The sequence below is a fragment of the Chiloscyllium plagiosum genome, chromosome 43 (assembly GCF_004010195.1).
Source record: "Chiloscyllium plagiosum isolate BGI_BamShark_2017 chromosome 43, ASM401019v2, whole genome shotgun sequence".
NCBI classification, from domain to species: Eukaryota; Metazoa; Chordata; class Chondrichthyes; order Orectolobiformes; family Hemiscylliidae; genus Chiloscyllium; species Chiloscyllium plagiosum.
This window is the reverse complement of record NC_057752.1, coordinates 11,380,102-11,405,054: the sequence shown is the minus strand read 5'-3', so window position 1 is coordinate 11,405,054 and position 24,953 is coordinate 11,380,102. Positions and strand designations below refer to the sequence as shown.

The 24,953-nt window shown below is 43.4% G+C and overlaps 1 protein-coding gene across 3 annotated transcripts in view; it reads right to left on the bottom strand.

The window, feature by feature from the left end:
* tfcp2 (transcription factor CP2) overlaps positions 1 to 24,953 on the bottom strand; it is a 124,205-nt gene that overhangs the window by 5,050 nt on the left and 94,202 nt on the right. For all 3 annotated transcript variants that reach the window (XM_043682043.1, XM_043682044.1, XM_043682045.1), the window contains 2 exons: positions 20,797 to 20,906; positions 8,416 to 8,558 (listed from right to left, as the gene is read on the bottom strand). In XM_043682043.1, the coding sequence (XP_043537978.1) occupies positions 8,416 to 8,558; positions 20,797 to 20,906 (253 nt within the window). The remainder of the gene's footprint in view (positions 1 to 8,415; positions 8,559 to 20,796; positions 20,907 to 24,953) is intronic.

The window sequence follows — 24,953 nt, the reverse complement described above, 5'->3', positions numbered from 1 at the left end:
TGGTCGGAGTCATACCTGACACATAGGAAGATGGTTGTGGTTGTTGGAGGTCAGTCATCTCAGCTCCAGGACATCTTTGCAGGAGTTCCTCAGGATTTGGAGATGCCGGTGTTGGACAGGGGTGGACAAAGTTAAAAATCACAACACCAGATTTAGTCCAACAGGTTTATTTGGAAGCACTAGCTTTCAAAGCGCTGCTCCTTCATCAGGACAACCACCTGATGAAAGAGCAGCGCTCCAAAAGCTAGTGCTTCCAATTAAACCTGTTGGACTATAACCTGGTGTTGTTTGATTTTTTTTTTAAACAGTTCCTCAAGATAGTGTCCTAGGCCCAACCATCTTCAGCTGCTTCAATTACCTTCCCTCCATCATAAGGTCAGAATCGGGGACGTTTGCTAGTGTTTGAACAATGTTCAGCATCATTCATAAATTCTCAGACACTGTGTCCAAATGCACCAAATGGACAACATTCAGACTCAGACTGGCTGTTAACTAACATTTACCACACACAAATGTCAGGCAATGACCAGCTCAAACAGTCGAGAATCCAAACTCAACATCCGCTGGCATTACCATCACTAGTGACTATATAAATTAAGTGGCTACAACAGCAGGTCAGAGGCTAGGAACCTTGCAGCAATAATTCGCCTCCTGACTTCCCAAAGCCAGCCCACCATCGATCTACAAGGCACAAGTCAGGAGTGCGATGGGATACTCCCCACTTGCCTGGATGAGAGCAGCTCCAACACAAGAAGCACGAAACCATCCAGGACAAAGCAGCCCACTTGATTGACATCCTTCAACAATTCTCTTTTCACCACTGATACAAAGTAACAGCAGTGCATACCATTTACAAGATGCATTGCAGTAAATTAACAAGGCTCGATCAACAACACCTTCCAAACATGTAACCTCTACCATCTGGAAAGACAAGAGCAGCAGATACAGAAGAACACCACCACCTGCAAGTTCTCCTCCAAGCCAGACACCATTTCAGTTGAGGTACATTGCCATTCCTTCATTGCTGGAGCTCTATCCTTAACAACACTGTAGATACATGCATTAATCCTGGGCAGTGTTGCAGAACAAAGACGTTGGAGCGCACGTTCATAGTTCCTTGAAAGTGGAGTCGCAAGTTAGTCTGGTTGCCTTTATTGGTCAGAGCATCGAGTTCAGGAGTTGGGAGGTCATTTTGCTGCTATACAGGACATTATTCCAAAAGTAGTCTAACAATTGTGTGCGATTCTGGTCTCCCTCCTATCGGAAGGATGTTGTGAAATTTGAAAGGGTTCAGGAAAGATTTAGAAGGATGTTGCCAGGGTTTGAGATATAGGGAGAGGTTGAATAGGTTGGGGTTGTTTTCTCTGGAGCGTTGGAGGCTGAGGGGTGACCTCACACATTTATAAAACCATGAAGGGCATGGATAGGGTTAATAGACAAAGTCTTTTCCCTGGGGTGGGGGAGTCCAGAACTAGAGGGCATAGGTTTAGGGTGAGAGGGGAAAGATATAAAAGGGACTTGAGGGGCAGCTTTTTCACACAGTGGGTGGTATATGTATGGAATGAGCTGCCAGAGGAAGTGGTGGAGGCTGGTACAATTGCAACATTTAAGAGGCATCTGGATGGGTACATGAATAGGAAGGGTTTAGAGGGCTATGGGCTAAGTGCTGGCAAAGTGACTAGATTAGGTTAGGATGATTGGTTGGCATGGACGAATTGGACCGAAGGGTCTGTTTCTGTGCTGGACATCGTTATGACTCTAAAACGGACTGCAGAACTTCAGAAGAGGCTCTCCGTGGCAATAAAGGATTCATAATGTTCCTGCAAAACCTCTTGCTAGATTTTTGTATTGTAAAGGCATTACAGGTCGCTCCGACGGACAACAAAGGCTGGCCTTGCAAATAATGCTTATATTCTGTAATTGGCTCATAAAAAAATATTGCACGCACGGAGTCTCTTATGTGCTGAGGCAGAAACCAGGTTACCTTTAAACATTCATTTGGATTCTTAAGGACTTGACACAGTAGACAGACGATGTTTTTCCGACTAACAACAAGAAATCTCCGATGGGCGGTCAATCAATTTTGAGTAAAGAGATATTCCTGCAAAGGCCTACAAACTTTTGTATTCCTATGCACCAGACTGTCAAAAATATCTATTATTGAAATAAACAGATTTTTGGTCCGCCAGCGAGTCAAGCTTAGGGACAATGGACAACAAACTGAAATGAAGTGAAGATGATCAGTCCTGATTGCATCCAACGGTGGAGGGGTTTGAGGGATTGCATGGCCTCCTCTTGCTCAATTTCTTAGGTTGGAAATCAGTAGTTCAGTCACCACAGCCCGGTGGGTCTTTGAAGCACAGGTAACTGGTCAAGATTTCATTAACTGCGCTTTGAGACAAAGTTCTAAAAGCATTAGCACAGTGGAAATTGAATTCTTGTACAAACTTAAAGGAAAATGAATAAAGCAAGAAAGAATTAAAGGAAATAAGTGGTGATCAGAGGCTTTGAAAATTAGGGAAGATGCACCAAGAACAAAATCTGAACAAGAATTCAAAATGCTCCACTATTCATCAGAATCATGGCTGAATACCCTTTGACCTCTTCAACCACAAGAACTATGTCTAACTCCTTCTTCAAAATGCTCAATGTCTTGGCCTCAACCACTGTGGCAACAGATAATTCCACAGGCTCCCTCACACTCTAAGGACATTTCTCCTCATCTCAGTCCTAAATGGTCTACCCTGTTCCCTTAGACTGTGACAGCCTGGTTCTGGGCTCCTTGATCATTTGGAACATCCTTCCGGTGCTGACCTTGTCTAGTCCTGTTCGAAATTTGTACGTTTCTATGAAATCTCCCCTCATTCTCCTAAACTCATGAATACAATCCTAACTGATCCAGTTTGTCTTTATACATCAGTCCCGCCATCCCAGGAATCAGTCTGGGAAACCTTCGCTGTACTCCCTCCATCACCAGAACACCCTTCCTCAGATAAGCACACAATACTCCAGGTGTGGTCTCACCAAGGCCCTGTACAACTGCAACAAGACATCCCTGTTCGTGTACTCAAATTCACTCACTATGAAGGGAAACATCACATTTGTTTTCTTCACCATCTGCTGCGCTTGCATATTTACACTAAGCAACCAGTGTAAGACACCAAAGTCTCATTACAGATTTCCCATTCCCCTCAATTTATTGCCTTTCAGATAAAAATCTCCCTTCCTGCTTTTGCTACCAAAGTGGATGGCCTCATTTATTCACATTAAATTTCATCTGCCATGTATTTGCTCAATCAGCTTCTCCAAATTACTCTGAACCACCTCTGCATCTTCCACTCAGCTCCCCCCCCCCCCCCAATCCAGCTTTGGTGTCATCTGAAAATTCGGAGGTATTATATTTGATTCTGTCATCTAAATATTGAGTAGCAGCTGGGGACTGAGCAATACACCAGTAGTCACTGCTTTCCATTTGGAAAAAGACCCAGTTATCTCTACTTTTTGTTTCCTGTTGGCCAAGCAGTTTTCTATCCATCTCAATACACTGCCCCTCGTCCCATGCACTTTAATATTACATGCTGATCTCATGTGAACTTGGCTGAAGACTTTCCCAAAGTCCAAATAAACCACACTGGCTCCCCTCATCAACTCTCAGTTGACAAACTGTGCCTTAAAGCACTTTTGAGGTGATGAAATACTTGAAGTGGATTCAATTTGTAATGCCTTGCAAGATCCAATCAAAGTATCTTGTAGCAGGGCAAGAAGTTAAGAATGGTCATGAGATAATCAGATCAACTGGGATGCCTTGAATGCAACAGCTACTGTGTCTCCTTAATTCAAGAAACAGCTAATGCGTGTCCTTGATATGTATGTACCCATCAAGCAGGGAGGAAGTGGTCGAGTGAGGAAGCGGTCGAGTGAGGAAGCCTTGGTTTACTCAAGTAGTTGATGCTCTTGTCAAGCAAGTCAATCCGAGTGTTACCCAACAGGAAACCCTGGATGAATCAGGTCATTCAGAACCTGCTAAAAACCAGGTGTGAGGCCTTCAGATCAGGAGACCCACCCAAATATAAGGAATCCAAGTATGACCTTTGCAGAGCTGTCAAGACAGCCAAGGACCAATACCTATCCAAACTAGAGACCCAGACAGACACCTGGCAACTATGGCAAGGACTGAATGACATAACGGGTTCTAAAAAGGAGACAGTGCAAGATAGCAGACGATGACATATCCTTCCCAGATCATCTCAATGCCTCTATGCTCACTTAAAGCAGAATTTTGGCCGAGAGGTAACGTCTATTCTGACAAGTCCTGACGAACCTATCCCAACAGTCACTGCTGAGGTCAGATCAGTTTTCCTTCATGTGAATCCAAGGAAAGCGATGGGACCAGATGGAGTACCAGTCCATGCACTCAGAGCATGTGCAGATCAACTGGCAGAGATCTTCTCGGGCATCTGCAACCTCTCCCTGCAGCAGGCCACTGCTCCTGCCTGTTTCAGAGGGCCAACATCATCTCTGTGCCTAAGGCAGCTCATGCAGCATGTCTCGATGACTACCGCCCAGTGGCCCTAACCTCGGTGGTCATGAAGTGCTTTGAAAGGCTGGTCATGGCATTAATCAACTCCAGCCTCCCCACTACTCTAGACCCACTCCAATTTGCCTATTGGACCAACAGATCCACGTCAGATGCCATATCACTTGCCCTTCACTCCTCCCTAGAACATCTTGACACAAGAACATCTACGTAAGAATCCTACTCATTGACTGCAGTTCAGCCTTCAATAATATTATCCCCGTGAGACGGATTACTAAACTTAGTGATCTTGGACTAAGCCTCACTTTCTGCAACAGGATCCTCAGTTTCCTGACCCACAGGCCACAATCAATGAAGACTGCAGACAATATTTCATCCTCACTAACACTCCCTGGCAATGTTTTTCTACAACCTCTCCCGTCGGGGAAAAGATACACATGCACCAGCCAGTATCGACCCTCCTGTTAGGATACTGAATGGACTCAAACTCTTAGCATTCGCCTGTACCTGTGATTTTGTTTTTGCCGCTGTTTACCTATTATTTACTTATCTATGCTACTTACAACACTGGAGCACCCCAGTGGTGCGTACTCAGCCCTCTACTGTATACCCGTGACTGCATCGCTAAATACCAGAATAATGCCATGCACAAGTTCGCTGATGACATCACCATAGTCTGTCAAATCTCAGATGGTGACGAAACAGACTATAATTACCAGGGTTGTGGAAGACCTGGAAAAACGGTGCACTGGGAACAATCTAGCTCTCAATGCCAGCAAAACCAAGGAAGTCATTATTGACTTTTGGCAGGATGTTACTCATGACCCCCCCCCCCCCCCCCCCCCCCCCCCCACATTAACAGCACAGAGGTGGAATGACTGGAGTGTGTCAAGCTCCTGGGAGCAGTCATCAACAACAAGCTTCCTTGGACTCTTCATGTGGACGCACTGGTTACAAAGGCCCAATGTCTCCTCTTCCTCAGGCAGCTGAAAAAATTTGGCATGAAGGAGAATACCCTTGCCAACTTTTATAGGTGCGCCAATAATCACAGCCCGGACAATCACAAAGGCCAACCTCCCATCTATAGAGTCCATCTACCAGGCCCACTGTCAAGGAAAGGTCACCAGCACTGATCCATCCCACCCTGGCAATGTTTTTCTACAACCTCTCCCGTCGGGGAAAAGATACACATGCACCAGCCAGTATCAACCCTCCTGTTAGGATACTGAATGGACTCAAACTCTTAGCATTCGCCTGTACCTGTGTTTTTGTTTTTGCCGCTGTTTACCTATTATTTACTTATCTATGCTACTTAACTACATGATCTGCCTGTATTGCTCCCAAGACAAAGATTTTCACTGTGCCTCGGTACACATGACAATAAATTCAATTCAATTCAAGAGGAAGGAGGCGGCTTATTTTAGGAGGAGGAGAGGTGAAGGATCAATTAGGGCGCTTGAGAGTTACAAGTGAGTCAGGAAAGACCTAAAGAGAGAACTAAAGGAGCCAGGAGGGGACATGAGAAGTCATTGGCAGATAGGATTGAAAGCTTTCTATAGGTATGTCAGGAAGAAAAGAATGACTAGAGAAAGATTAGGGCCAATCAAGGATAGTAGTAGTAAATTGTAAGTGGAGTCCAAGGAGATATGGGAAGCGCTCAATTAATATTTTTCATCAGTATTAACACTGGATAAAGACAATGTAGTCGAAGAAAATACTGAGATACAGGCTACTAAACTAGACGGGATTGACGTTTGCAAGGTGTTAGCAATTCTGGAAAGTGTGAAAATAGATAAATCCCCTGGGCCGGATGGGATTTATTTTAGGATTCTCTGGGAAGCCAGGGAGATTGCCGAGCCTTTGGCTTTGATCTTTATGTCATCATTGTCTACAGGAATAGTGCCAGAAGACTGGAGGATAGCAAATGTTGTCCCCTTGTTCAAGGAGAGTAGAGACAACCCTGGTAATTATAGACCTGAGAGCCTTACTTCGTGGGTAAAGTGCTGGAAAAGGTTATAAGATTGGATTTATCATCTAGAGGTAAATAGGTTGATTAGGCATAGTCAACATGGCTTTTGTTAAGGGTAGGTTGTGCCTCACAAACCTTACTGAGATCTTTGAATGCTGACCAAACAGGTGGATGAGGGTAAAGCGGTTGACGTGGTATATACGGATTTCAGTAAGGTGTTTGATAAAGTTCCCCACAGAAGGCTGTTGTATAAAATACAGAGACATGGGATTGAGGGTGATTTAGCAGTTTGGATCAGAAGTTGGCTAACTGAAGAAAGACAGAGGATGGTGGTTGATGGGAAATGTTCATCCTGGTGTTCAGTAACTAGTGGTGTACTGCAAGGATCAGTTTTGGGGCCACTGCTGTTTGTCATTTTTACAAATGACCTGGATGAGGGCGCAGAAGGATGGGTTAGTAAATTTGTGGATGACACTAAGGTCGGTGGAGTTGTGGATATTGCTGAAAGATATTGCAGGTTACAGGGGGACATAGATAAGCTGCAGAGCTGGGCTGAGAGGTGGCGAATGGCATTTAATGCAGAAAAGTGTGAGGTGATTCACTTTGAACGGAACAACAGGAATAGAGTGTACTGGACTAATGGTAAGATTCTTGGTAGTGCAAATGAACAGAGAGATCTCTGTGTCCATGTACATAGATCCCTGAACATTAACAACCCTATCAAACTGGATGGCAAGAAGTTGTACAGTGTGTTAGCTTTATTGATAGAGGGATTGTGTTTTGGAGCCACGTGGTCATACTGCAGCTGTACAAATCGCTGGTGCAGCCACACTTGGAGTATTGCATACAGTTCTGGTCACCACTTTATAGGAAGGATGTGGAAGCTTTGGAAAGGGTTCAGAGGAGATTTACTAGGATGTTGCCTGGTACGGAGGGAAGGTCTTACGAGGAAAGGCTGAGGGAGTTGAGGCTGTTTTCATTAGAGAGAAGGTGGTTAAAAGGTGACTTATTTGAGACATAAAAGATAATCAGAGGGTTAGATAGGGCCTTTTTCCTCAGATGGTGACAGCTAGCACAGAAGGACATAGCTTCAAATAGAGGGATGATAGATATCGGACAGATGTCAGTGGTAGATTCTTTACTCAGTAGTTGGGGGCGTGGAATGCACTGCCTGCAACAGTAGTAGACTCACCAACTTTTAAGGGCATTTAAATGATCATTGGATAGACATATGGATGAAAATGGAATAGTGTAGGATAGCTGGGCTTCAGATTGGTTTCACAGGTCAGTGCAACATTGAGGGCTGAAGGGTCTGTACTGCGCTGTGATGTTCTACGTTCTATCAAGCTTCTCGATCATCAGGAAATCCTTCCTGACAGGTCGTGGGATTATAACAGACCCTGGCAGAGAACTGTCGTTGTGAAGCCAGACAGTAGGTCAACCAGGATACGTTTTGCTCCCACAGTGTGCATATTTTGCAGCAAACAAAGAAATGTGCAAATCCATATTTGTGATCTTGCAGGAAAGATTATCAACCTTGAGCAAGAATGTGAACTGATGCTCACCTACAAAGACAAAACAGTTCATTTCTTGGTGCTACAAATGCTGAATAAATCTTCAATTATTTATCATCCATCTTCCGAGGGGGTGTCATAAGATTATTGACAGTGCATGCAATTTGTGCTTATCTGAACCAAGAACAGAGTACTGAGCATTAACTTATGATTCAGGTAGCAATAGGCCAGAGTGAATCTCAACAGGTCTCAAAGTGAGTATCCTTGTTCTGAAGAGCTATAACAGACTCAAAAACATCAACATTTTCTCTCTCCAGGCCTGCTGCATTTCTTCAGCATTCTGTTTCTGATTTCAAACACCCACAGTATTTTATTTTTATTCACAAGGTATTTACCTCATCACTCACAAGCACGTGAATACCAGTGGGTCCCTGCTTGTAGATCTGATGGATTTGACGAGGAGAAATATTGAAAAGTTGGGCAATCTTCTCAGTCATTTCAACTGCTGTTAATTCTTCAAAATAAATTGCGTGGTACACTGAAACAGAAGAACACACCAAGTGGAGTGATGTAGCTTTAAATTGATCTTTTTGTTAATAACAAGACTTCATCATTTGCCTTTTCCCACTTATATTCAACCACAAGATACACAGGAAAAATTATGAAATAAACACTGAAGATGGAGGCTGATATCGACAATTTCCTGTCAAGTGTCACCAGATGTACAGGGCATCATCAGCCCTGCAGTATTGCAGTTCATCTATGCTCCACATTCCCTTTGATTATACGTCTTTGGTATATGGGACTTACAAATTTTTCCTCATGTTTCTCAGCGGTCTCTTGCAATAAACCCATACTTAATTTGAGACTTCAGACAATACAAATATGGAAATTACAGAAGAATATCTAATCCTCCATGAACACTACTTACATTCAACCTATAGAATCAGAGAGAATTAACCTTTTCTCCAGTCATCCGCTTACAGCCTTTGATGACAGATCAATCATTTAACAGTTATCACAATTGAAGTCTCAAAATATCAAACAAAATGCAGGATGCTGCCACTAAACTGCAAGAAAACAATGACAGATTTATAAAAACATCCAATCCAGAATATGTACCCTAACCGCCTACTTCAATTTCTGATGCCCAAAGTAACATTTTTAATAATCCAAAAGAGTAACATATTGCATAACTCCACTTGCTTAGTGGGTGGTGGTAGAAGGCAGTTTGTGCAACTGGAGCCCAATGTACAGTGGCATACCATGGATTAGTGTTGGGTCTGTCATTGTTGGTGATATTGATTAATGATGGAGATGAAAATGTGAGGGACGATAGCAAGTTTTTGGATGACACAAAGATTGGCCAGGTGGTTGACAGTAAGGATGATGATGATATTAGGTTACAGGAGGATATAAACGATTGGACAGATCAGACACAGATATAATTAGACCCTGAAAAATGAGGTGATACACTTTGGAAGAAGGAACAAGACAAGGATCTACTCAATGAACAGCAAGGCACTATGAAGCTCTGAGGAACAGAGGGATCTTGGGGTGTTTGCCCACAGACCCCTGATGGTGGGAGGGCAGGGTAATAGGGTAGTTAAAGGCAAGCATCTTGTATGCCTTCTTATTAGTCATGGCGTAGGTTATAACAGCAAGGAGGTTATGTTGGAGCTCTACAGAACTTTGGTCAGGCCCCAACTGGAGTACTGTGTGCAATTTTGGTCCCCACACGATGGGAAGGATGAGACTGTACTGGAGGGGGTGCAGAAGAGATTCACCAGGATGCTGTCTGGGATTGAGCGATTCAACGATAAAAAGGCACTGCTGGATTAACTGGGGTTGCTTTCTCAGAGGCAAAGAAGGTTTTTCTGTACTTTGAGAACTTAACAAGTACTTTGTGTCAGTTTTCACAGTGGAAGACATGAGTAATATCCCAAAAATTAAAGGGTGTCACGGGGCTGAGTTGAGTATGGTTGCCATTACGAAAGAGAGAGTGCTAGAAAAGTTAAAAAGTCTTAAAATTGATAAATCTCCTGGCCCCGATGGGATACATCCTAGAATTCCGAGAGAGGTGGCTGAGGAAATAGCAGAGGCATTGGTTGAGATCTTTCAAGAGTCACTGGAGTCAGGAAAGGTCCCGGATGATTGGAAGATGGCTTTGTAACCCCCTTGTTCAAGAAAGGATCAAGGCAAAAGATGGAAAATTATAGGCCAATCAGCTTAACCTCGGTTGTTGGTTAAATTCTAGAATCCATCATTAAGGATGAGGTTTCTAAATTCTTGGAAGAGCAGAGTCTGATTAGAACAAGTCAACATGGATTTAGTAAAGGGAGGTCATGCCTGACAAACCTGTTGGAATTTTTTGAAGAGGTAACAAGTAGGTTAGACCAGGGAAACCCAGTGGATGTGGTCTATCTAGACTTTCAAAAGACCTTTGATAAGGTGCCACACGGGAGGCTGCTGAGCAAGGTGAGGGCCCATGGTGTTCGAGGTGAGCTGCTGGGATGGACTGAGGATTGGCTGTCTAACAGAAGGCAGAGAGTTGGGATAAAAGGTTCTTCTTCAGAGCAGGTTGAGTCCGTGATTAAGAAAGCGAATGCAATGTTGTCTCTTATCTCAAGAGGGTTGGAATATAACAGCAGAGATGTACTACTAAGACTTTATAAAGCTCTGGTTAGGCCCCATTTGGAGTACTGTGTCCAGATTTGGTCCCCACTCCTCAGGAAGGACATACTGGCACTGGAGCATGTCCAGTGGAGATTCAAACGGATGACCCCTGAAATGCTAGGCCTAACATATGATGAACTGATGAGGATCCTGAGATTGTATTCATTAGAGTTTAGAACATTGAGGGGACATCCAATACAAACTTACAATAGAATGCATGGCTTGAAAAGGGTGGATGCTGGGTTTTTGTTTCTGTTAGGTGGGGATTCTAGAATCCTTGGGCACAGCTTTAGAATTAGAGGGGGTCATTTCAGAACAGAAATGTGGAGGCATTTCTTCAGCCAGAGAGTGGTGGGCCTGTGGTATTCATTGCCACGGAGTGCAGTGGAAGCCGGGACGCTAAATGTCTTCAAGGCCGAGATTGATAGATTCTTGTTGTCTAGAGGAATTAAGGGCTACGGGGAGAACGCTGGTAAGTGGAGCTGAAATGCACATCAGCCATGATTGAATGGCGGAGTGGACTCGATGGGCCGAATGGCCTTACTTCCACTCCTATGTCTTATGGTCTTACTACATGGTTGTATGATTCTTGCCTTATAATGCCTTCAATGAAGTGCTTGCTTCAAGGCTGTGAATAGCTGAGAGGGGTGGCTGATGAAGAGCTACATGAAAGATGACTGGGGCGGACGAACAGAAAAGTGTCCAACTGTCATCAGGCTTCACTACTGAGGACTTATTTGGCCAAAGATTAAAACCTGAAGACATCTGTGAATCAAGCAGAGGTGGTTCTGCAGAAATGTGCTTTTTTGACAACAATCAAATCCCTGAAACTTTGATGGATTAAATCTGTTGTTGGATATGGCTTAATAAGCAAGCCTTGCGTTGAGGGAAATTAACTAGGCTGAGGTGGGTACTGCAGATGCTGGAGATTGGAGTCAAGATTAATGTCTTTCTGGAAAAGCACAGCAGGTCAGGCAGCAAAAAAAGCAGGAAAATCAACGTTACGGCAAAAGCCCTTCATCACGAATGAGGCTGGGAGCCTCGGGGGGTGGAGAGATAAATGGGAGGGATGGGGGGGCTGGGCAGAATGTGGCTGAGCGAGCAATAGGTGGATGGAGGTGGGGGTAAAGGTGATAGGTCGGAGAGGAGGGCGAAACGGATAGATGGGAAGGAAGATTGACAGGTGGGACAGGTCATGAGGACAGTGCTGAGCTGGAAGAATGGAACTCGGATAAGTTGGAAGGAGGGGGAAAATGAGGAAACTGGTGAAATCCGTATTGATGCCGTGGAGTTGAAGGGTCCAGAGGCAGATGAGGCATTCTTCCTCCAGGCGTTGGGTGGTGAGGGAGTGGTGGTGGCCCAGGACCTGCATGTCATCAGCAGAGTGGGAGGGGGAGTTGAAATGTTTGGCCATGGGGCAGTGGGGTTGATTGGTGCAGGTGTCCCAGAAACGTGCCCTGAAGCGCTCTGCGAGAGGGCATCCAGTCTCCCCAATGTGGATTAGACCGCATCAGGAGCAACGGATACAACAAATGACGTGTGAAAGTGCAGGTGAAACTTTGATGGACGAAGGCTCCTTTGGGGCCTTTACCCCCACCTCCATCCACCTATTGCACTCTCAGCTACCTTCTCCACAACCCTACCGCCCCACACCCCCATTTATTCTGAGGCTCTCAGCCTCATTCCTGTTGAGGGAAAGGAGCTTAACTCCCATTGAGAAAGCCTGATTTGAAGGACTTGAGTTACAGATGGTGTCATGTGCTGAAGAGCTTACAGTATATCAGTGTTATCGAGAGTTGTTAAATCAGCTTTTTACACAAATTCTAGTTCCCATTGAACACAACTTGCCCGTCACTACATGCCCCATTTATGCTGACTTTGGTTTGATTGTCAAACTAAAAATTAAATTTTGCTTCTCAGTTTCATGTATTGGTCTGGTCACAGAGTCACAGTTGTACAGTACGGAAACAGACCCTTTGGTTCTCAACTTGTTGATGCTTACCAGATATCCTAAATTAATCTAGACCGATTTGCCAGTATTTGGCCCATACCCCTCTAAACCTTTCATATTCATATACCCATCCAGATGCTTTTTAAATGTTGTAATTGTACCAGCCCTCACCACTTCCTCTGGCAGCTTGTTCCAGACATAAACCACCCTCTGCATGAAAAACTTGCCCCTTTAAATCTCTCCCCTCTCACCTTAAACTGATGCCCTGTAGTTTTTGGCTCCCCCACCCCAGAAAAAAGATCTTGTCTATTCACCCTATTCATGCCCCTCGTGTTTTGACGCTCGAGGGAAAATAGCTCCAGCCAATCAGCATCTTCCTCTCGCTCAAACCCTGCAATTCCAGCAACAGTCTTGTAAATCTTTACGAACCCTTTCAAGTTTAACATCCTTTGTATAGCAGGGACACCAGAATTGAACAAAGTATTCTAAAAATGGCTTAACCAATATCCTGTAAATTTGGTTTTTTTAGTTTATTGGTCTCTATGAAGATTGATACGCTCTTAACCTCTCCTGCTACAATTAAGAATCAGTGGGCACACAGTCCAAGATTGCTCAGTTCCTCTACTATCTCTCATTTATTCTGCGCTGCCTTGCCTCCTTCCACCTCCAATTTTAAGATTGAGACCTATTTTCCACTTTTCTGTCCAACTGGTCAGGCCATCGCTACCTTTCTACAGGCTAAAGCTTTCCCACAGACAGTCAGCCATGTAAAGAAATTTACAGATTTCCAAAAATTGGTCGTCATGGCCCCTACTTTGGTGTTTAAATCTTTCAGAATAAAACTACAAAACACAAGGAGTTGAGAACAGAGCCATAAGTGTAATAACCTCTGGTTCCAGCCACTAAGTCAATTTTGCATCACATTTGCCACTTAATATAAAGGACTTTTACTTCATTGCCCAGAAAACCATAGATGAAAAGGGATTCAAGATTGGATAAAGAGAAAAAGGGAGGCTGATGGCAGATACCAAGGGCTCAAAATCAGAAGTCCTCGAGGAGTAAAGAATGCGACAAGTTAAAAAGGAAATCAGGTGTCCAAAATGGGATATGAAAGGATAATGGTAGGTAAAATAAAGGAAAATCTTAAAATATTACAAGTACATTAAGGACAAAAAGGACAACTAGAGAAAGAGTAGGGCCCATTCAGGATCACAGTGGTAGTGTGTGCATGGAGCCAGAGGATATAGGTAAGGTTCCAAATCAATGCTTTGTGCTGGTGCTCACTTGTGATAGGGATGATATAGGTATAGAAGTCAGGGAGAAGGACTGCAATATAATTAAAGTAGTTACAATTGACAGGAGTTTGAGTGGTCAGACAGGCTTAAAAGTAGATAAATCTCTAGGGCTGAGTGACATATATCCCAGGGTGTTGAGTGAGGCAAGGGAGGAAATAGCAGGAATACTGGCAATAGTTTTCAATTCCTCGTTGGCCACAGGATAGGTGCCACAGGACTGGAGGTCAACTAATGTGGTGCCATTATTCAAGAAAGGAGCAAGAGATAAACCAGGAAACTATAGGCTGGTCAATCTAACTTTAGTAGTGAGAAAGCTATTGGAGGCAATTCTGGGGGACAAAATTAATCTATATTTGGAGAGGCAGGGATTACTCAGGTTTTGTTAAGGGGAATGATTTGATTGAATTTTTCGAAGATGTGACCAGGTGTGTAGGTAAGGGCGCTACGACGGCAAAACTAAGAGCCCATGGGATCCAAGGGAAGTTGATAAATTGGATCCAGAATTAGCTGAATGGCAGGAAGCAGCGGGTGATGGTCAGTGGGTGTTTTTCAGACTGGTATCCTGAGTCCAGTGGGGTCCCAAAGAGATCAGTATTGGGACCCTCGTTGTTTGTGGTTTATATAAACTATTTAGACTTGAATATAGAATAGCCTTAGATTACAAGCGGCTGTAGATGGGCTGGTCAGAGGAACTGACAGTGCCAAATGGAATGAAATCTGGATAAGTTTAAAGTGATGTACTTGGGCAGGACAAACAAGGCAGAGAATATATGATGAACGGGAAGATCCTGAGAAGCAGAGAGGACCAGAAGGACCTTGGTGCATATGTACACCAGCCCCTTAAGGTAGCAGGACAGGTAGATAAAGTGGTTAAGGCAGCATACATAACAAAGGCTAACTTTTATTAGCCTAGACACAATTTTGGAACAAAGTTGTTATGCTGGAACTGTACAAAACATTGGTCAGGCCATAGACAGAGTATAATGTACAGTTCCGGAATCCACATTATAGGAGGGATATGACAGCACTGGGGAGGGTGCAGATGGAAACTTACCAGGATATCGCCTGGACTGGAGAGTTTCTCTGAAGAGGAAAGATTGAACAGACTGGGGTTTTCTTCTATGGAAGAGAGAAAACTGTGTGTGTGTGTGTGGGTGGGGGAGGGAGAAAGGGGTGAGAGGAGACATGATTCAGATGTATAATATTATAGGGGCCATAGACAGGAAGAAACCTTTCCTCTTGGTGGAGGGATCAATGACCAGGGAACATAGATTTAAGGTAAAGGTCAGGAGGTTTACAGGAGATGAGAGGAAAAGCTTGTTTCTAAACCAAAGGGTTGATGGAATCTGGAGCTAAGGGTGGTAGAGGCAGCAACCTTCATAATATTAAGGGAGTATTGAGCTGTACACAAGGCATTCAGGCTGCAGGTCAAGTGCTGGAAATGGGACAAGACTAGTTAGTTGGCTGTTTTTAACTAGTGTAGACTTGAAGGGCTGAAAGGCCTTTTTCAGTGCTTTAGATCTTGATCGCTCCAATACCATGTGGGACCTTAACAATAACACTACTGAAGCCCAAGTCCAAGTCTATATTACTCTCAACCACCTACTTGTCACCACACCAAAATATTCAATTAAGCTGGTCAGATAGTGATCTTCCATCAAAATCAGGCTGATGTATCTTCATTCAGTTAAGCTTTTCTAAAAAAGGTTTTAGACTGCCCGTCAAAATGATTTCCAATAATTTGCCCATAAAGAAAGTTAAGCTAATTGGCTTATATTATTTTGATTATGTCTTCCTCCCATTTTGAACCATACAATATTGGCAAACCTTCAAATCTTTGGTATGGTTCCTGAATTCAAGGAAGATTGAAACGTATGACCTGACCTGTTGTAATTACCTCCGTCGTTTCTTCAAACAACCTGGGTCATATTTTGTCCAGGTCTATTGATTTATCTACTTTCAAAGATGTCAAATCCTTACAAGACCCCTAGTCCTGATGGCCTGCATCCTAGAGTTTTAGAAAAAGTGGTTACTAAGATAGCATGTGCATTGGTTTTTAATTTCTAAAGCTCCCTAGATTCAGTAAAAAGGCCCCAGAAGATTGGAAAAAAATAGCAAATGTGCTTTACTCAAGAAAAGTCAGACACTAAATTCAGGAACCTACAGGTCAGTTAGCCTAACATTGTTGGAATCTGTTGAGAGACTTAGAAAATCTTAATGTAATCTGACAGACTTGACATGCCATTGTAAAAGAATAATAAATTAGTCAAACGCGGAGTCTTTTGAAGCAACAGGCTACCCAGATAAAGGAGAACCGGTGGATGCACTGCACTTCGATTTCCAAATGGCATTTGACAGGATGCCACAAAAATTACCACGCAAGTAAAGTATTAACACTAAGGACTGGTTGGCAAATAAGCAGGGTGTGGGCATAAATTGGTCATTTTCAGGTTGGCAGGATGTGACAAGTAGTGAGCCACAGGAATCACTGTTAGACCCCAATTATTTGCAGTTTACATCAATTATTTATTAAATGAAGGGAACAAATACATGATTACTAAAGTTGCTGATGACAAAAGGATAATAGGGAAATTGTGATCAGGAGTCTCCAGAGGATTTTGACATACTAAAACTTTGGCAGATAGGGTAAATTATGGATAACTGTGAGCTGGTCCTCTTTGGCAGGAAGATTAAGAAAGGAGCATATTATTTAATGGAGAGGGATTGCACAACTCTGAGGGACAGAGGAATCTGTGCATCCTGGTACATTCATCACAATGCTAACATGCAGGTACAGCAAGTGATAAGGATGGCAAATGGAATACTAGCATTTATTGCAAGTGGAGTGGAATAGAAAAATAAGTATGTTTTGCTGCAGTTGTATAAAGATGTGGCCTAACACTCAGAGCAGACTTTTGCCCATATATTTTCCAAGAGTGAAAACTAGCTAACTGGCCACACCCACTGCCAAGACTGATCCAATAAGTGCACCAAAAGCAGAGAAACAAGGAAGGTAGAGTATCTTGCCCAATTCAGAAATCGACAGAAGCTGCCAGCCAGCAGCTTCTAGGTCCTGAAGTCTACCAGTTGAGGCAAACTCCTCAGAGGATCTAGCATTAAGGTTTCTTTCGCTCCTTGCGCAGTGGGGATCAAGGGCAAGAGAATTGCTTTCAGAGATCACCCCCTTGCGTGCTACCCATATCTCCAACTGTCCCCCAGATTGGGCCTGAATCTATAGGAGTTTAGAAAAACGAGAGGGGATCTTATTTAAACACAAGATCCTGAGGTGTCTTAGACTGGATCCTAAAAAGAATGTTTGAGAGACTAGAACTAGGCAACACAATTTATAACTAAGGTGCCTCACATTTAACAGGGAGATGTTGAGGATTTTCTCTGTCTCCAAAGGATGGGAGACGTTGTAACTTTCTTCCCGAGAGAATGGAGGAGGTGGGAGTTATTGAATATATTTATGGCAGAAATAGGTACATTCTTGACTAACAAGGGAGTCAAAGGTTATCATGAGTAAGTAGAGACATGTAATTAAGACTGATCGGAATGTGACTTTAATCTTATTGATTAGCAGTGCTGGTTAGAGGGGCTGAATGGCTTCCTCCTGCTTCCAATTCATATGTTTGTAATATCCACCCTCATACAAAGTTTTTGTTTTCTATCAAGTAGTTCAGATTCACCTTCCTCAATGCAATCATCAGTCTCATTTCATGAAGGTAACCTTGCAGACATTCATTAAAGAACCTTACTTACATGCATCTTTTGTGGCTCTTTGAGGCCTTACTCTTTTCTTATTGTTCTGCCCTTAGCACACACATAAAACATTTGGATTTGTCTTCACTTGACTGGGCAGAATTTTCTTCAAATTTTTTTTCCCCTTGAAATTTTACCCTTACATTTACTGCATGTAACTGTCACAATTTTGGGGTCTGACACGCGTTATTTTTTGCCTCATTTCACCCTCTTTGCAACTTGTCAGGAGACACATTTCATTGTTTGAGGTGCCCTCTACTTCAGAGACAAACTTACTTAACAGATGGAAATACTCAATGATATACTGCTAACTACTAAACAACTACCCCATGTAGCTTAAGAACATTTGGGTTGCTCAGTTGTCTCTAACTACAGGCTTTCTACTTTTACAATAATCTTCAAGCTACTTATATCAGGCATACACTTTTATCATCTCCAAGTTACTGAGGGGTTAGGAGGAGGACCACCTTGCAGAGGTGACTGGGTAGGTGGTAGCCTTTGAGGAGAAAGTGAGGTCTGCAGATGCTGGAGATCAGAGCTGGAAATGTGTTGCTGGAAAAGCGCAGGTCAGGCAGCATCCAGGGAACAGGAGAATCGACGTTTCGGGCATAAGCCCTTCTTCAGGAATGGGGAAAGTTTGTCCAGCAGGCTAAGATAAAAGGTAGGGAGGAGGGACTTGGGAGAGGGGCGTCAGAAATGTGATAGGTGGAAAGAGGTCAAGGTGAGGGTGATAGGTCAGACTGGGGTGGGGGCGGAGAGGTCGGGAAGAAGATCTCAGGTTAGGAAGGCGGTGCTGAATTTGATGGATTTGACTGAGACAGGGTGGGGGGAGGGGAAATGAGGAAACTGGTGAAATCCGAGTTCATGCCTTGTGGTTGGAGGGTTCCTAGCCGGAAGATGAGGCGTTCTTCCTCCAACCGTCGTTTCGTTGTGGTCTGACGATGGAGGAGTCCAAAGACCTGCATATCCTTGGTGGAGTGGGAGGGGGAATTGAAATGTTGAGCTACAGGGTGGTTGGGTTGGTTGGTCCGGGTGTCCCAGAGGTGTTCTCTGAAACGTTCCGCAAGTAGGTGGTAGCCTTTGTCACTTTTGTACCTAGATTGATGCCAGGTTCCTGTCTGGTTTTATTAATGGACCTCATGATTGGCTATTACGGATTGATGCAGAGGACAATTAAAATAGAGCCAGCCACATCGCTGTGGGACTGTGTCACATATCAGGCAAACCAAGGAAAAACACAGATATCCTTCTCTAAGGTATGCCTGTGAACAAGATGGGTTTTCTTTTTAAATGAAAACCATTAGTTTCTCAGTCAGTCAATCTATTGAGCTTTTAATTCCAAATTTATTGATTCTGTGAATTTAAATTCCACCAGCTGCCACTGTGGGTTTTGAATCCCTCACCTCAGGATTATTTACCCTGTTTGAGGAAAGAACGTTGGCAAGGACATGGGAAGAGCTCCTTGTTGTTTGACTAGTGACACAGCATAGTTAACATCAACCTGCAAAGGCAATGAATCCTCCATTTATCACATCAGAAGGAAGGATGAGCAATACAGCAAATAGTGCAGTGTTGAAATCTCAGCTGAAATTGCGTTGAGATCTGAAATGTGCTTCCAACAGAGCATTCTGACTCAATCAAAATTACTACCAAGTCAAACAATAAGACCCACAACATATGCTTTAAACACAAGCACTGTGTAGATGGTGTGTGTGGTGTTGCAGTGCAGGTGCCTTGTCCAACATCAGCAAATTAACTCTCTATAGATGGATATGGAAGCAATGACAATAATCCCAAGATAAAATAGATAAGAACATGAACCTCCTGGATTCTTCACCTCTAGTCTGTTATTTTTCAGTTAGCTTTTATCATGAGTTTTTGGGTTTACTCATACTTACAGTCAGGCAAAAATCCAAAATATAACAGGGAGCTGACCTGAGCTAAGAATAGCCATGGGAAATCAATGAGCCTTCCAAATTCAAACAGACAAGACAATAGCACAAGGGTAAACACACACGCAAAATAGAATGTTCCAGATGAATAGTTTTAAGGCAGAGTCACAACTCTTCACAACTGCGCACTTTAAAACTCGTGGCCAAGAATGGGCCTGCTCCAAGGGAGAGTGTTGAAAAGCAAACAATTCTTACAGTCAGACTCATACAGCTGACCAACTTTCCACGCTGAACCGGTCCCATTTACCTGCATTTGGTCCATATCCCTCTAAACTTATCAACTTACCTGTCCAAATGTCTTTTAAATGTTGCAACTGCCCCTGCATCGATCACTTCCTCTGACAGTTCATTCCACATACAACCACCTTGTGTGTGGAAAAAGTTGACCCTGAGGCCCCTTTTAAATCTTTTTCCAGCCACCTTAAAAATATGTCTCCTAATTTTCATCACCCCTACCCTTGGGGAAAGCCTTTGTTATTTACCCTATTCCCCTAATGATTTTATAAGCCTCTAAAAAAAAGTCACCCCGCAACCTCCTAAGCTCCCAGTGAAAAGTCGTCCCAATGTAACCAGCCTCTCATAACTCAAACCCTCAAGTACCGGTAACATGCCCTTAAATCTTTTCTCGCAGGGCAACCAGAACTGCAACAGTACTCCAAAAGTGGCTTCACCAACATCCTGTACAACGGCGACATGACATCCCAACTCATACACTCAATGGTCTGAGCAACAAAGGCAAGCATGCCAAACTTTTTTAAAACCACCCTATGTACCTGTGATGCAATTTTCAAAGAACTATCAGCCTCTTTTGAAGTAGAGGTTTGCATGTCATACATGCATACACAAAAGGAGGAGCATTTTATCCCCCACCAGACAAGCCTGCACAAAGCATGGCAAATGAAATTGATTTCAGTATGTTAGAGTGTGGTACGGGTTGTTCTGCTTATAACATGCATTGTGTTAATGTGAATTCGCTGTAACATGATTGACATATTGGAGATGCAGTTTCTAAAGTGCAAACTTTTAAAACATGCATTGGCTGGAACGTGATTACATCGCCAACACTAAGCGCTGTTTCTAAAATGTGATTTTTTTGTAATGCAGGATATAGAAGAACTGACTGTACACAAATTTACTTACCATAGAAAGAACAGCTTACAGAATCACCATTTTCATGTTTATGTTGCTGCTGCTCTCGAATTTGTTGTAATTCCTGACAAACATAAATCGTCAGCCTTGGTCTGACCATCCTGAAGGGAAAAATATGAATTATTACACTGGAATGAATGTAATGAACTGAAAAACGTTCACGATAAAAAAATATAAAAAAGCTTAGCATGAGAATTAATAAAAAGAGATGACTGGTTCCTAAGCTACTCATCACAAGACAAAATCTAAATCCAAAATAATATAAAATAGAACCAGGAACTAGTCTTGCAGCCTCAAGTCAGTCCACCAGTTAGATCACAACTGGTCTGCACTTTAATACCATACTACCTGCCTTTGTTCTAGAACTAGAATGTTCTGACCTAAATTAGGTGTTACAGCCAGGTGGGGTTCCCACCATCTTCAGGCTAAAATATTAGTTTGCAAACTTTCAATTGACCCAGTCGCAATAGATTTTTTTAAAGGCGGCGTGGTGTGGGGCATGCTGAGGAAGGAGGAGAAAGTGAGTTCTAGATATCTACCGGCCTTTGAATATAGCTTAAGGAAATCAAACCGAGCTTACTCAACTTATTTGGTAGCCCACTTAACTGCACCTCCGCCAAGGCTGCTATTCCCACTTTGAGGTCTGGTACCAGAACAGAAAATGGTTACTCCAGATAGGATGCCACCAGAACTCTGTACAGCTGAACTCTCATTTCTTCCCTGTGTATTGTAGCCCTCATTGGATAACAGTCAACATCCAATTTGCTTTTTAAATTGTTTGTACTTGTTCACTGATCTGTAGTGGTTTTCTTTTACACCCGAGCCCCAATATTCAGCTTCTCCTCCATAATTCTGAACAGCTCACCATTTAAACAACCAAAACTCTTTTGTTAGTCTAAAGTGGCTCGCCTTACACACCCCACACTGAACTCAATCTGCCAGAGTTTTGACCACTCACTAAGTATAATTTATGGCTTCCATCCACACACAATACCTCAAAAGTACTTCGCTAGCTGGGAAGTGTATAAGGACATTGTGGTTGCGTCGTGTAAAGTGCTATTGAATGCAAATGCTTCCCTCCTCGAAATACTCACTACCAGTTGTGTACGACAGTCTTACCAATTCCTATCAAAAGGTTGCCACTAATTCCACATACTTCTAATTTTATTAACTTCAAAAACACTATTCCAGTATCACAACGTTTCAAAAGGAGAAATCAAGTCAAAACACAATCCTACCTGGAAATATACTCATCTCAGTATTATGTGCAGTTTTGTCTGCAAAGCTATTGAAAACAAAATTGGGTACTCCTCCGATTAGAAAACATTAACTCATACAGATAGTGAAAGCTGCAACACAACTTGGAGAATTTCAGCCTTGTCCTGTGGAGAACCTTGAACTTTAATCAAGCTTTCTGAATTTGAAAATCATGAGCAGGATTTTGGCCTGATACTCATGGTCAAACAAGGATCTTGACTTTGCGCCGTGTGGGAAACAGTGATGCTCCATGCACTGGCTAAATAATAGCTGCAGCATGTTAACTGTTGTCCAATTAAGGATGTTGGGCAGGTTCTCAAAGCTAGGGGTTTTCCAGTTTGGTAAAAGCAGCAGAATGAAGTTCAGCCTGTGGGAGAGGACGTGGCGAAATGGCAGCACCCTTTTCGCAACTTTTATTGGTCTTAAACATAATGGCCTTAGCAATTGGGCCAAAGTTGTGAAGGGGTTGGGGCAATCTCCGACTGCAGCAGTGCCAGCCAGATGGGAAGAACCCCAAAGCAGCCTGGAGCACTGGCCGTCCCAGACCATCATTGGGAGGACACCTCCCAGCAGATATTTTTGTTCCCAATGCCACAAGGAGCCCAAAAGCCATTTACCTAAGAGCCTACCTATCTCTTCCCAAAATAGTGACGGGAAACTGGCATGCTCACCACCCTCCACACCCGTCCTCATGAAATGCTAGCACTATGTCAAAAGGCCAATGATGCAGAGAATTGACCCGAAACAACAAATGCTGAACCCAAGCTTTGTAATGTATAACTGTTCAACTTTCAACATACATACCGTTGAGGAGGTCAGGATACACCCCAGTACCTTGTACAAGACTGCTGTAAAATTTGAGCTGTGTTCACCACAAATGGTGAGCAGCGTGAACATTTACTTGGTCACAAGTAGATTGGAGGCAATGGGAGTCTTTCCCAACATGAAGAAAAATGATTTCATAATTGTGAAAAGTTGAGCAAATCACTTTGAAAAAAGGCTTCCTGACCATCTCTTACAGCTTGAGTGGGAGAAAGATAATTTAAATTATTTTGAATTGCCATATGTTTCTCGTCATGCAGCTTTCTGAACTTAAGCACATATCTAATTTCTTTCCTATATTAGTAGAGGAATATTTTCAGTCAATAACAATTTGGAAAAAAAAGTGGTTCACAATTGGAAACTGCCAGCATGAGGGTGCACATGCGTGTGCTTTGGAATTCTTTACTCAAGACAGCAGAGACAAATTTTGCCTGGGAGAAATAACTCATTTTCATCTTAACTGAAGAATCCTTTATTTCAAAACTGAGTCTGAGTCCTAGATTACACCTGAAGGGAAATATCTCTTCAGCATCTGCGTTGTTGATCCCTCTCAGCATCTTGTGTTTCAATAAGATTCTCCTTGGAGGTGCTGGTGTTGGACTGGCCTGTACAAAGTTTAAAAATCACACACCAGGTTATAGCCCAACTGTTTTATTTGGACCCACTAGCTTTCGGAGCACTGCCCCTTCATCAGGTGGTTGTCTTCTTTGTCTCTCTCTCTCTCTCACCCTCCTTGGTGTGAACCTCCAAAGATCAGAGGGTGGAGGGCTTGCCGACCTCTGGAGTGTCCCAAGAGAAGACTGAAGGCTGGTTCCTCCCCTGGCTCAGTACCTCTTGGCACAACCACCCAATGAAGAAGCAGCGCTCCGAAAGCTAGTGGTTCCAAATAAAACAGTTGGACTATAACCTGGTGTGTGATTTTTAAACTTTGTACAGCCCAGTCCAACACCAGCACCTCCAAATCATCCAAAAACCTTGGTATGAATGAGGCGGTCAGTAATGTCTGGAGTAGGGAGATGCAGAACAAACAGTATTTCAACGAGCCACCAACACTGCAGCACAGAGAAACTATGAAAAGCAGAGGAAAATCACCTATACAGTGTATTCAAAAAGAATGGGTACCCAACGAACACAGTCTGCCGATTTCTCAGCAACAAACCCCAACAAGCAGACAAAACATGTCCAGAAACCCTAGCCACTCTCCCCTACATCAAAGACATCTCGAAAATGACTGCCACACTACTCAGACCTCTTAGCTTCATGAGGACGTAGGTTTGCTTGCTGAGCCGGAAGGTTCGGTTTCAGACGTAACATCAGTGAGCCTCTGGAAGCAGCACTGATGATATGGTCTGCTTTTTGTGTTTAGGTTTCCTTGGGTTGGTGACACCATTTCCTGTGGTGATGTCATTTCCTGTTCTTTTTCTCAGGGGGTGGGAAAAAAAGCAGAACCTCAACCGGAGCTACAAATCTTCTCAAAACTCAGGAATGTATTATAACGACCAGATATTAGGGGTCCCAGGTCTGTACCCTGTTGGGGTCAGACTTAGTGTTTGGGTCTATATAGAATATTGTTTCCCTTTAAAGGAGCTCAAATCAGTGGGTCCTACAGCCCATCCCTCAAAAGGTTGAGAAACCTATCCCATTCACTCAGTGTGGTCACAGCTATTATTTTCCTCATCACGCACGTTCGATATCCAGTACAACGGAAGGCGACAGTGGGTGCACTCTGGCCAGTGGTTTCCAGCCTCTAACCTCTACAATGCTGAGGGGCATTGAACATCAATATCTCTTTCCTGATCGCCCTTTCCACGAACACCATGGGCCTCCCCAGGTTCTCACCCAACCCACTGACTTGAGCCTTCACCTGCCCGTTCTCCCTCAACCCCCACAAAGTGATGGTCACACATCACAACTCTCCATTCCCCACCTCGAAGCCAGGGTGCTCCTGTGGATCAACTGCTTCCCACATTACCCCCTTCCCATCTATGCTTTACCATATTGTCAACCGCTCAACCCTTGCAGATTCTGTAAATCCACAGTTGTCATCTTCCATGCCTTACAGCCTCCAG